The sequence below is a fragment of the Amblyomma maculatum genome, chromosome 11, assembly GCF_055883805.1.
Source record: "Amblyomma maculatum isolate TAMU_Amacu chromosome 11, ASM5588380v1, whole genome shotgun sequence".
NCBI classification, from domain to species: Eukaryota; Metazoa; Arthropoda; class Arachnida; order Ixodida; family Ixodidae; genus Amblyomma; species Amblyomma maculatum.
In genome coordinates this window covers 29,268,378-29,281,652 of record NC_139354.1, presented here as the reverse complement: position 1 = coordinate 29,281,652, position 13,275 = coordinate 29,268,378, and the positions used below count along the sequence as shown (strand labels likewise).

The following is a 13,275-nucleotide window of genomic DNA, read 5'->3' as shown; positions in this document are numbered from 1 at the left end:
CGCACTGAAGAGCAATCCCATAACTGGGATCTTACAGCACAGGCCGCCACCACCAAGAGCACATTGCACAATGGCACCTACATCATTTACGACTGGTACCGAGGGAGGTCCCGCGCTCCCTCGAGACCGTCCGTGGATTGGTTTGGTTTATGGGGTTTAACGTCCTAAAGAGACTGTGAAAGGCGCCATAGTGGAGGCCTCCATCGAAAGGCGGCCGTTGAGGCCGGGATTTGATCCCACATCCTTGAGCACGGTAGTGGAGCCGAGTGCCCTAACCACTGCGCCACCCTTGACTCAGATCGAACTTGCCTTTCGCAGTGCTGCATACAGTTTGTATAGATGATAAAACGCAGTTTCTTTTTTCGCGGGTGCCCACGGAAGGAATCTTCGCTGAGCTGCTTTTCATTGAGAACATTCGCTTCCGAGCTTCACGCAAGGCTGAAGGTACTTCGCCGTTCCTGTGAGCTTTTGGATCATACCAGTTGGTGAAAATGGGTTAAGGGCAGGGTTGGTTGGGTTTTCAGACAGGGACTCCATTGGTTGAAGTCGCTGCCCAAGATCTCGCAAGCAAGTCCTAGCAAAGATAGGGCCACCTCCTAATCCGCCCATGTTGTGTTTTAAGGCGAAAGCCTTTATTGCCACATCATTGTCTGCAAAAGTGTCACGCTTTTGCAGCGGCTCTGATTGGTCGAGACAAGATGACGTCATGGAGGTCTCAACCAATCAAAGAGCACCACCACAGTATGCACGAATACGTGCCTTAAATGGCCATATGCCAATCAATGAACAATTACCAATTAATGGCTAATTAAGGATTACTAATTAGTGACAGTTACGTAATTAGTTAATAATGCCGCGCACCCGGTAAGATCAACCACACAACAGTAAACTTAGAACAACTGCAAAGATTCAAGAAGCGCGATCCCGTCGCTGCTAAGCAGAATTCACTGAATAAATGCACTCCCAGCATCTCGGAGTAGTCGCTCCCAGAGTAGTCACTCGCTTTACTCGTAGCAGCATTCATCACTACTTGCGCAACAGTTGCGTAGCAGAATGCAGCACTCGGGCTTCCGCCTTTCATCACTTTAGTCGCTAAAGTGTCCTCAAATTTTTTGTTTATGAGATATGGCCTGGTTTTGTTGGCAAGCTCATCATGCGCTAAAAGGTCTTTCTGGCCGCAAAACCTGCATTTAATTGAGAAGTACCCGGATCAATAGCGTGCAGTCTAGCTGGGCTGTTAGAGGACAAAGTTTGTAACCACCTGAGGTGACACTCCTCCGATTGATCTTTAGTAGGCTCTACCAGTTGGAAAAACTGCTTCAAGTCACTAATTTCAATACGCACTTTTTCGGTAGGTAATTATCAGCATTCTATTTTTAATGGGATGGTGAGAAGTTTCGCCTTGCTCGTAATACGTTGAGTGCTCAATCTTTTTTAAGTTGATTGTTTCCTCCGCACAGTCCAACACTACTCCCTTGACCTTTTCCACCAATCCTCAAGCCGCCTCTTGTTTCGTTTTATAATTTAGCCTGCCATGGACGTCCCGAAACCCCAGTGCTTCCCGAATCCCTGCGTCATGTACTGTGGTTGAAGTGCCTTACGTGCATTCTATATGTCCAATCGTTTCCCTGCTTTGCATGCAGCAGCAGCAGAAAATGTCATCTGCGCTGTCAAATATTTGCCAGTAGCATTTCGTCCTCAAGCACCCAGCCCTAGCCTCGAAAAACCACTGCCATTAGAATTTAAAAAAAAAAAAAAAATTCCTTTACTTTGGTTTAGTCGCCCTATAAAGCTCCCATCCTCAGTTTGTCCAGCATCCTCATCTGCCAATGATAGTTTATTTTCCTTTTTGTTTCGTGACTTTCCTATCATTTCCTTCCCCATGACATTTGTACTTATTTGCAAGCCCCATCTAGTTCTCCATGTCGTATCAATAGTGCACCATTACAGGTACCTGAAAATCTTTGCCGTCCAGCTTTTCTCATTAACTTGCCTCAACCGTTCTTCACAGCTAGTGCACCTTACTTTTTGCCTTCCGCGCCTTGAACGTCGACCATTCCATTTTATCTCCAACTGCATCATTAAAGTGGCTCCATGTGCCCCCAAAGCAAGTCTGCTGACTGTCCTCTGCATCATTGCAAGCGCCGAAGTTGTGGCAGATACCAAGCGCAGCACAGGGTTTGCAAAGGTCAAGCCTGGTACCATTGCACATTTCCAGATTTCTCGAATAACTTCACATTTGTTACATCCCCAGAGCCCACGATTTTTTATGACAGCAGCGTTTCTTTTTGCTTTCTTTACAATTTCCTCACCGTGATCCCGCAAGTAGTCTGTACCACCGTTTATCGCCTTAACTTTAGGTAACTCAAAGTTTTTAGCATGATTGTTAAAAACCATCACTCTTGATTTTTCTGCGCTAAATTTTGATCTTAGAACATTTGCCTCTTCCACAGCTGTCTGCAAAGTCTTGGAGGCCTTTCTGGCTATCTGCTAGAAGAATATCTCCATATATCAATCCCGATAAGCAGCTAGTCTCCAATTCACCCCCCTTCCGCCATGACATTGTAAAAGCCAATCCGTTTAATCCCGCTGCTGTAGACCATGAATAGAAGTGGTGATAAAAGGACATCCCTGCCCAAGTCCCCTTTTAATAGTAACGCATTTCCATCCTCGCCTACTTCTAGGAGATGACCCACTTGTAAATACATATGTGTTGTTTCATTCCTAAAAGAAGCAAAGCTTTTAAATGAGTTATAGATTTTTTTAGCCAACTTTTCAGACCCATCACACGCATAACAAACTAAACCTCGCGCTTGGCGCATGATGGCCTTAGTAGCCTATGTGCCATTAAACCCCACTAAACTAGCTTTTTGCACTGCCCAAGGCCTGCCACTTAACTGCTATGTTATTTTGTCTTTCAATAAGCTTATTTTCTTGTCCATACCCTTTTCCAGAATTTGCCACATGAGGGCGTGGCTCACATTACCGTCAGCCCCTTTGATATCTAAAAACGGGTGCTTATGAATTGTCACGCCATCTAGAAACTGTCAATAGAAGCTTTCTGCTCTAGCCGCCATTGCCTTCCGGAAATCACTTTTTTCTTTCCCGGCCATCCTGCATTTCTCAATAATCTGAAATAATGGCCACGGGTATCGCCACTATTCGTATACACTCGATTTCTTTTACTCATAACAACCACCGTTTTTTGACACATTGGCTGTAATTAAAAAGGTCTCGTTCGCGTAGAGTTCTCATTCCTGTTACACTTAGTCATTGTACTTATCACAACAAAAAAAGAGAAGACGAAAGTGGTTGGCGCTTTCAGGCTACCTTGCGGCAGGCAGTGGAGGACCAGGGTTGCTTAAATATTGAATTCATAAAAAAAAAAAAGTTTGACTCGGAAAACATTAAGGCTGTAATTGTTGCCTCTACTTGCCAGATAGCCCAAGGGACACTTCTGAATGTTTTTCATGTGTTTACACTATGCGCATGTAATAGCAATAAGATTGTTGATCCAAAAGCACGAGTGCATTAGAATAGCCCTAAGGTCTATTATACCTATCTGCCACCACTCATTAAATTCTGGACTATGTGTTTCCGTCTACAAAAAGAGATACATCAGGAGAACCTTTGCCCATGAACTGAAGGCAACATATTATGGTATATGAGATTTAGTCCCAAAGTAACACTGGCTATGAAGGGCACCACAGAGGAACACTCCAGATTATAATTTTGACCACCTGGGGTCATAAAATGCTGTGGCAACCTTTTCAAAAGCATGCATGATCATCTATGACCATGTATGCAACACAAAAATTACTCTTATCCGTAAGCAGAAGCTGTACTTTATATATTTCATACAGCTAAACAAGCTGAAGTGTGTAAAATAACATTTGAATGAATTAAGCACGAAAGCTGTTGAAAATTTATAACACCATGTTCAAAGAACAAATGAAACTGAATGCTTTATTTACAACATTCAACAAAATGAATATGCATACCAAATCACATTAGTTAGCTATGGTTAAAACAACACAAACATTAAGAACCCAGTGGTTTCAGAACATGTATGCAGCACAAAGAGCCAATCATATCCGTGAGCAGAAGTTATACTTTACATATTGCACTCCAACGTTGCTCATATTAACCGAAATGCCAGTTGGGAACACTTCATAGCCGGCTCCTTTCTGAGAGCCACGCAAACTGAAGGTTTGCTGTAAATAAACAGTTCGTAAAATAACTTATTTGAATGAATGAAACAGTCACAAAAGCTGTTGAAAGTTTAACACACACCAAGCAAGATGGTGGTTGTCAAAAAAATAAGGGGCAAAATACAGTAGCCACATTTACAGAACAAATGCAACTGAATGCTTTGTTTACATCATTCAACAAAACTAAAATTATGTACATCAAATCATTCAGTAGTTATCATTAGTTAAAACAACATATATAATAAAACCGCATTCAGTGGTTTCAGAAGGCGGCTCACGTTCTATGAAAAAACTCACCGAGCAGCGGGCTCAAGCAAGCAGCTGAGCCTTTGTCTTGACTATGACTTAGAAGAGAACACAACACAAATGCACCCACCATCCTGTACATGTCACATTAGCACTGTATATTATGCTAAGGGCTCAACTCGTGGTATCTCTTACGCAACTGTACCAGACGTTTTTTCTGCTCTGTGAGTAAGCACTCCAGGCTCTCTGCATCCTTGTCTTGTGGCACAGTTTCTGAGACTTCTGTTAAGGCCACTTTCTTAGTTTCTGCAGTTCGGCCTGAGTTAAGTTTGACCACTGAGACCATCTTGTTGGGCGTCAGCCTAACATCCGGTGTGTCAACCAATACAAAAAGTTCTTTGCGCTTTACGGAGGCCAGATTTACAAAACCTTTCGACATGAGACTGTCATTGAGATGATACATGCTTACGACGCAAGGTCTGTCGATGCAGTTCGAGGGAAGAATGGCCCCATTAATTGCATCGTGTGATGTAACTGATGGCTTGGCCTTTTTACGTGGTGCAGGAGGGTTCCGTTTCGTGTTCTGCCGCCGGCGTTTGCGTGACCTGTAGTCCCGTTGTACTGACGATCTCGCAGGAGCCCGTTTGCGGCCTGGTCCCGTCTTCTTTTGTGCCTTGGCTGGAATGGAACAGTCTTCACTAAGGCAGCTAGAACTTGATGATGAAGAAGAGGAGCTCTCAAAATATGTCTTGTCAAGCTTCTTCCGAACTTGGATGATTCTGTTGGACACTCTGAGGCGCACATCAGGCTCCAACAAATTTGAAGCGTTGCCACTGACGGCGGGATGCACGGGCTTTTGCCGTGGGGCTTGGGCCGTTTTGAGCGAGCTGCCCAATAGTTCTGGAAAGCCAGCACCTAAACTCTGAGACTGAGAACTTGGGACCTCGGCATTCACACGCACTATGCGCGCTGTCACAGGCACAGAGGGTGCCACTGCTAGCACGGGTTTCGCAGGCTGTGGTCTGACAGCCATGATCGTAGCAGTCGTTTGAATACCAGGCAGAACTTGCCTCACCGTCCCTGAGGACACCGTAGAAATGGGGGCAGATGTTAAGCAGATGGCTGACTTCTGATGAAGAGGCGCCGCCTTTGTGTCAATGGGTGCCACAACAGGTACAGCTTGTTGGCCTGGTTTCAGAGGTTTTTCAATTACCTCTCCATTTTTGACATAGCGTATTGCTCGTGGCATAAAGCAGAGCTGCTTCGCTGCTGAACTGCCATCTCCGATGGCTGCTGAGGGTTCTAACGGTGTCAGAACGACCTGGTTACTGTCTGCTAAACATTTTACCCTGACTGCCGTGTAGCCAGCCGGCAATGTTTGCTTACTGCTGGAAACCTTCGGCTGCCCTTGAAGCGTGTCAGTGTTCACAGGTCTGGTGCTGGAGCCAGTTTGTCCGCCTGCAAATACACTAACGGTGGCAGTGCTGGAAACTTCACGGCCAGCAACAATGGTAGCTGCAGCTGGTTTGCTACAGCGGAGAATGTTAGGCTTGATTTTGGGAGGAACGGGCACATTAGGTGGTGGGAGGGGTGATGGTGATCGATCTTTGTCAGCATCTCTGAAATTAAATGAGCTTACATCCTTTCCATCCCAGTGCAGTTTGATGATCTCATCTTCGGAAAAATCGTTCGAGATATTGTTCTGATTAAGGAATGCTGTAATCCCAGCCTTCACTTCTTCGGAACTAATCATCGGAACCTCATCTGAAGTTATGACAATGCGGCGAAGCGGTTTGTGGAATGAAGTTACACCCTGATTTTTTTTTACAGCTTCTTTACACAAGTTTTTTTTTTGATAAGCATTAGGCACAGAGTCGACAGCAGGTTTTTCTGCAGAAGCAGGGCCTTCCTTACTGAAATCCTTCCCAGGGGATGGCAATGTCTTGTTCTCAAACTGAGTTGTAGATTTTTCCAGCCTTTCTTCTGGTTGGGCATTAAACACAGTGTCGCCCATTGGTTCTTCAGGAGAAGTGGGCTCTACTTTAATGGCAACTTTTTCAGGGAGCTGCGATGGCTTGTTCTGACTGGCAAAATTTTCTGGCCTTTCATCTTCCTGAGCACTGAACACAGAGTCACATGTTTCTTTGTGCGGAGAAACAGGCTCTGATTTTATAACAAACTTGCTGGGACCCAGTGGCAGCTCGTTAGCACTCTTGTCTCCGGCTTCCAATTCTGCAGTCAATGTGTCGTTTTTGGCACGGTGAAACAAGGATGACAATATATTTTTCTCTCCTTCAGAAAATAAGCCAGTGTCCTGCATCATAGACTCCTCAAACAACTTAATGGCTGTCTTGAGCTTATCAGACTTGGCGCAAGGCAGTGTGACATTTCCGCTCAAATTGCTTGTAGATGGCGCTGGTTTAAAAGCAATCTGTGATGCAAACATAGAATTTCCCTCTTTCATTTGAAATGAACACAGCTCAATGATATCGCTTTCTTTCCCGCTTTTTCCTGCCTGTAGGGTACATGTAGAGGCCTGGGTGTCTTTAAATTCTGGTACCTTCTCAGGGCTTATATTTTGGCATCCCTCTTGAGATTTGTTGCTAGTTGCTGCACTGCTTGTGCTGCCACTGTTGTTCTCTGCTGCAACTTGCAATAACTGATTGGAACGGGCCTGGCTAGCATCTTTTTCTGCAAGACTGCAAATACTGATAATCTTAATGCCATAGCCATCATCTTCCTTCTCCTGTGACACCTGTGGTTGTGTCACACCTGGCGCCAAGCTACGCCATTCCTTTTGCAGTACCGATGCACCAGTGTCGCTCTGTTTCACCGAGACAGAGACTTGACTCTGCTTCATAGGTGGTGTGTTACTTGCCGCTGGCTGTGCTCCAGAAGACAAGTTTTGCAAAAGTTCTCTCACAGTACCATGTTTAGGAGCAGAGCTGACGTGGACCACTGCAGGTGGGTGTTTGCCTCGCTGCAAGCTGCTGCTGTTTGTGTCACCCCTTTCAGTAGCCACTGGACTGCTGCTATCTTTAGTGCAGTTCTGAAGCTTAGGAACACCCATATCTAACTGCTTTGAAACAATATTGTGGTCTTCCCTCAAACCTGGCTTAGAAGTGTTCGTAGCAACTGGCCCTATACTAGGCAACGGGGATATCTTCTGATCATATGGTCCAATGCTGGTCGCAGCAGGTGCCTGAATTGACAACCCCCCAGTGCGAGTGAGAGGATTCTGCAGAGGCATAGTGTCATTGCTTGGCACTGTTCGAGTTGCGTAGAATGTTGTACCATCTTTCAGCTTCCTGACAACTAAAATGGCATCTGATGAGGGCACCCTGACGGCACTTCCATCATCCTTTGATGGCGCGGCTGATTTTATGGAAACTTCAACCACGCTCTTCAATTCTGGCAGCCGGGCAGCACTTTGCGTATAAGAGCTAGGAGGCTGGACAGCCACAGGCAATGCAGGCATGGCCAATTTCGTGGAAACCTCGATCCCACCTGGCAGTTGTGCAGCACTTTGTGTAGAACAGCTGGGAGTCACGACAGTCGCAGGTAATGTAGGTGCGTCGTCGGGTACCGCGTATGGATTGCGCCACAGTCTCACAGGAACTACTAGGTTGGATGGCAAAAGATTTCTCGGCCAAGCCTGTTCAGGGTTTCGAACCATGCTGCCAGCTCCTGCCATTTTGTTAGGCACTACAGGAGAAACAGCACATGCCGTCAGTGGTTGTGGAAGTACTGCTGCAATTTTTGCAACGGGCCAAACTTTTATCTTTCCGTCAAATTCTTTCCCACTCTGAGATGTTTTCTTCTCCGAGTTTGACATTGTGAGCCAATTTTCTAGTGTCGACTTGGTCTAGGAGCTGTCTACTTCGTTTGCGGTGGCCACTTGCCTGCAATACAAACATACTCGTTTAGCAAAAACCAGCAGAAAGTATAAATTTAGCTAGACAGAAACACAGGCATCAGGTCAGTTTTTCTGGTGAACAAAAGATGTGACTAACAGACCTCAAGGATGAACAAAAGGTACTGAACCATTCACCTTCCTTCTGTAAGCATTCTCATCTGTTGAGGGAAATGAGGGAACTGAAGGATATTCGAATATATGATCTGATCTATTCACATATCCTTGAGTTCATTCATCCATTTTTTGCACCTCAGAGTGCTCACAGATGACACACCTTTGGAAAAGCTAATATAATGCATAAGGATTGGAATATTGGTTGTGCTTTCTTTACAAAAAAAAAAAGAAAAAATGGAGAAAACTTGACCATTGTCTTATATAGCAGTCACTAGTGAACGAATTAAAGGAGACTTGCAAGAATCTGCAACTAAGTCAATTCCTTTCAATGCCGTCTCCATGATCAGCAACATGATGTAGCAATGTTGTGACAATGCTAAATATAGGTGAGTGAGACACCTAAAAGTGAGATCGCAAACTTTCTATAACAGATCGAAGCTAGGAAACAGTCCGACCACCTCGGCTGGCCGCCTACGACATTCATCTTTGCCGGCTACTATTTGTGGCTGGGTGTTGTCAGCATGAAAATCTATTCCCGAAGCGACAGCATGCAAATATATTCGGAAATGCAGCAACAGCAACATGCTGGGTGGCACGGAGATGAGCAGTGGAACGTGGTAAGCAAGGAGCTTCTGTGATCCAAATTGACTTCGGATGACTGTGAGCAACACTTGCACGCTTTGTGGCCCTTCTGTCATGTAATGAGTACAAACAGCATTTAAACTGAAGAAAAAATATACTGTGTTAAGAGTAGGTAGAGCTGATTGAGCTGCATTTGTTTTTGTAGATAAGAGTGGTTGTCAATAGAACACTGCACGGGCCCATTGCTCCACGCCCATTCCTAGCCCGAACCCACGCTGACATGGAGCAGGCCCGAACCGGACCCGCACTACCAAGAAACGGCCCGGCTCTGGCCCGGCAATTAGTCTGCGTGGACTCCTTAAGAATGTACAGTTAAGGCAAAAAAAGAAATGCTTAACACTTTGCATTAAATCATAACATAGTCCAGACTGACATGCAATAAAGAAGTCCCTGTCCCGAATAACACGCAACAAAAATTCCAAGAATGTAGAAGAAAAAACATTTCCAGAAGACTGCACGAAGTATAAAAGAGTAAGAGACTGTACTACCAATGCTCTTATTTGCTAGATTCGGATGTAGTGGCCATCGCATGAAGAACTATTCACCTACCTTCGAATCCACCATATGCGCTAGCCACTATGTCGGAAGCGAGATTGTAATAAACTTACCAATAATATTGCATGCGCTCAGAGCTGTGAGTTATTTCAGTTGCTGAATTAGTGCTTGATGGTGTGCTGTTCACAAATTTTTTCTCCTTTGGCCATGAATATATTTCATGTGTAATTTTTAGTTTACTATTACAGTTGAACCTAGCTATAACTAACATGGATAAAGTGAATTATCAGATAAAATTAACTAAAATCATGTTGGTCTATGGTTTATTTATACAGGAGTTCTTTCTGTATAACGAAACAAAAATTTCTAAATTTGACGCTAGATCGGTTATAACAAAGCAGTTATTTTGCATTAAAACGGCAAAAAAAAATGCGTAAACGAATCAGAAAAAAACATCAAGAAACGAAATTTTTCAATCGAATCGGCTGCCGCAGAAGTGTGTTTAAATCACCCGCAAGCTTGCATACCACGTCATTTAGCGGCAGCAACAAAAACTACCGCAAGTGGCTTATGGCCTCCGAGATCACATCTTCGCACGTGGTGATCTTGAAGGTCATGAACGGCCATGGCCGGACTCTAGCGGCGCCGCCAAAGTGTGTTTAAGTCGCCCGCGCGTTTGCGTGCTGGGTCATCTAGCGGCAGCGACAAAAACTAGCACCAACAGCCTGTGGCCTCCAAGATCCCACCTCCCTGTGAGATGATCTCCAAGGCCATGAACGACCATGGCCGGTCTCAAGCTTCGCCGCCATTGCTCGAGTCCAACGCATGTCATAACCACCACCCCCTGATCCACCATCCACCAACACCTGCCATGCCTCTGCCACTGTGGCTGACCCTTGCACACATGCTACACTCCCCCAAGTCCGTTGGCTCCATCGTGCAAATTGCGCTCGGAGGCAACATCCTTTTTTAATAGCTTTTAATTAAAAAATTGTGCTTTTTCGCACTCTTGTGTTGTCCATATTAGTGTGCATTTTATTTCGTTTTATTAGCAAACTTATTTACAAGAATTTGGGCCGCACTTTAATAACGAATATCGGATATAATGAACAAATTTTCGTGCTCCATACTACTTCGTTATAATGAGATTCAATTGCATGAGTCTTCTTTTGATATAAGCAACCCACTTCTGTCTTAGTCCTGAATAGGACAGATATTATTGCTAAAACAAATAAATAACAGCACTGCTTAATGGCACATACCAAATCAAAATGGGCAAAAAAATCTGACAATATTCTTTTTAGGAGAAAAGGGCACTGTATCAGCAGAAGCAAATGCATAATCAAGAAATTTTTGGCAAGTCATTTTATTTAAAGCTATTGTGCTCATGCATGTTTAAGAGCTATGGATTACAGGCATTTTAACCCTTTCGCTGCAGGGCGTTTCTGGCCGTGACGCACCTCCAGTCTCAACTTGGTTTTAGGAAACGAGCATAGCAATTTATTTTTGATTATGGTTGCTATACAAATAAAATAGTCAATGGAATATGCACATTTCAGTGTTCTGCAGGTGTTTTTAAATAAGATCATCATCATTATCAGCCTGATTATAGATTAGATAAATGAGAAAGAAATAAACTGCCCGATACTTCTTGAGAGACCGAGTCCAAGCTCGACTCGTATGTATAATCAAGAACCATTGCTCCAGTCTGCAGTCAAAGGTCCTGCGCGATCAGCCATTCGAAAGTAACCGTGCGCACGGAGGGCGCACTTTCGGTGTCTCACACAACGGAGATAAATGGCACGTTGTGAAATCAAGATGACAGAGGGACATGGAAAGAAGCTAAAATAACCTCCTTTGCTGCTGCTAGCCGCAAGCAAGGGCGCGGCAAGAGACAGCGAAAGCAGTGATCGAGTCATGTGTCGACCTATTGGAGAGGCACCGGTGCTAGCCCCTGAACATGATGCGTCGTAGCAGACACGCCAAACAGAATAAAAATAAAAACCTGCAAACCTGCGGCAGATGGCAGAACAACCCTTGAACACGTACCCACACATACGTGCCGCGAAACGCGCGCACTGCATGATCGCTTAGAGAGATAGAGTACGCGCGCAGAGCGACCACGCCCTCCTGCAAAGAAGGTTACGGGCGTGGGCGCAGTCGCTCCATACTTGCAATTATACATACCAACACAACGCGGGGCGAAAATACGAACTTGTAGAAAGATTTGACAGATTGCGCAGCCTGTCCAAGCGCGCCAGCTTCGCACTCAGGCGCGAAGTTTTGAATGCACGATAGACAATGTACCGGTACGTCAGCGACACTGTGGGGGGAAGCACGAAAACGTAGCGGTACGTTCGTGACAGCGGAGCAGTTAAATATGGCTCCTTATTCGCAATTAGTTCTTTGGGAATGTTATTTGCTTAATTACACACAAAGAGACTGTCCCCGGCAGCTATGCCACAGGAAGCTGCGTGAGCATGGGCAGGAAAAGAAAAAATGCACAAGCTTGTGAAGAATTCATGGCCACACCCCGCATCTCTATGAAGACCAAAAGCAATACAGCTGTTTATTGTGCAGGCATGTGTGTTTGAATACCTGAAGATTCCTAATGCAGTATGTTCATATCCAATGCAGTTTCTCGTAGCATAGAGATGTTTTTCCTTTGAGGTGGGGAGGTGGGGAGGGGGGGGGGGGGGGGGGGAAGACTGGCTGCAGCCGGGTATGTCCTGTTTCAGTGACCCTTATGAGGCTTTAGATGTCCAGTCGTTGGCGGTAACACAATATCAAAGCTAGATCCGATGAAGTGTGTTCACCGATTGCTGAAAAATTCAGTGCTAGCATTGTTGTGTATTTTAGTAGGCGAATATTCATGTAAATGAGCCATGTATCATGCGTTGCAGCACTTCACAAGACCTGCACTGCATTAGGGCGCGCTGCAGGGTTTTGCGCTTTTTCATTTCAACTTTTTCAAGTGTGTCGTTGAACACCACGAGGCACCTTACTTGGACAAACCACTGAGTGCCGCTGATTAAACCCGGTCTACAAATGAGCTTTCTCACATTCGGTGTTAACAAATGTACTATTAGTGGTTTATCCATAAACCACTTGAACCATTTTAATGCCAGGATTCCCTAATTTACAAAAGCAGCCATACACAGCTAGCCCCAGCTCTGCCTGAGCCCGCCACTTTAAGCAAAGACCCAGCCCAGGCCTGTAACTTCAAGCTCGAGCATGACGCGGGCCTGGCAGAACAGCAAATTTCAGGTCCAGGCTTCCGGGCCGATCCGAGCCCGTGCAGTGCTCTAGTTGTCAGTATGTTTGTTACTTAGCGCTTTATCTTTCTCATTTTGAGACCACAGTTGTACCCACAGCCACACTCCTCACGTTGCACCACCTGTAATCACACGCAGTGTAATGTGTGATAAACCATAAAGTACTGCCCACACACACCAGAAGATCAGTTTCAAGAGCTTTCCTAAGTGAGTGGTGATCGCATCAACGAGACAACGATCATGAACTTCCCAAACTCAAGAATGAACAACAATCTACGAATCAGTTTAGACTACAAAGTAAACAAAACACCCAGAATCGAAGATGGAAAGCCACCAGAGGCACTCTGGGTAGCAAACAGTGAGAAAAGAGTAGCCG

General features: G+C 45.0%; 2 protein-coding genes across 2 annotated transcripts in view; both read right to left on the bottom strand.

The window, feature by feature from the left end:
- Nucleotides 1-3,939: 3,939 nt before the first annotated feature.
- On the bottom strand, nt 3,940-8,321 carry LOC146173277 (uncharacterized). Its single transcript, XM_084584113.1, has one exon. The coding sequence runs from the start codon at nt 8,290-8,292 to the stop codon at nt 4,624-4,626; it is 3,669 nt and encodes a 1,222-aa protein (XP_084440239.1). The 5' UTR covers nt 8,293-8,321; the 3' UTR covers nt 3,940-4,623.
- LOC146173276 (uncharacterized) overlaps nt 8,220-13,275 on the bottom strand; it is a 42,435-nt gene continuing 37,379 nt past the window's right edge. Inside the window, exon 6 of the mRNA XM_084585167.1 lies at nt 8,220-8,359. Within this exon, the coding sequence (XP_084441293.1) occupies nt 8,323-8,359 (37 nt within the window). The 3' untranslated portion in view covers nt 8,220-8,322. The remainder of the gene's footprint in view (nt 8,360-13,275) is intronic.

What these genes read in the sequence shown, in the direction of transcription:
- LOC146173277 (XM_084584113.1), bottom strand. Translation starts at nt 8,292, where the DNA reads ATGTCAAACTCGGAGAAGAAAACATCTCAGAGTGGGAAAGAATTTGAC.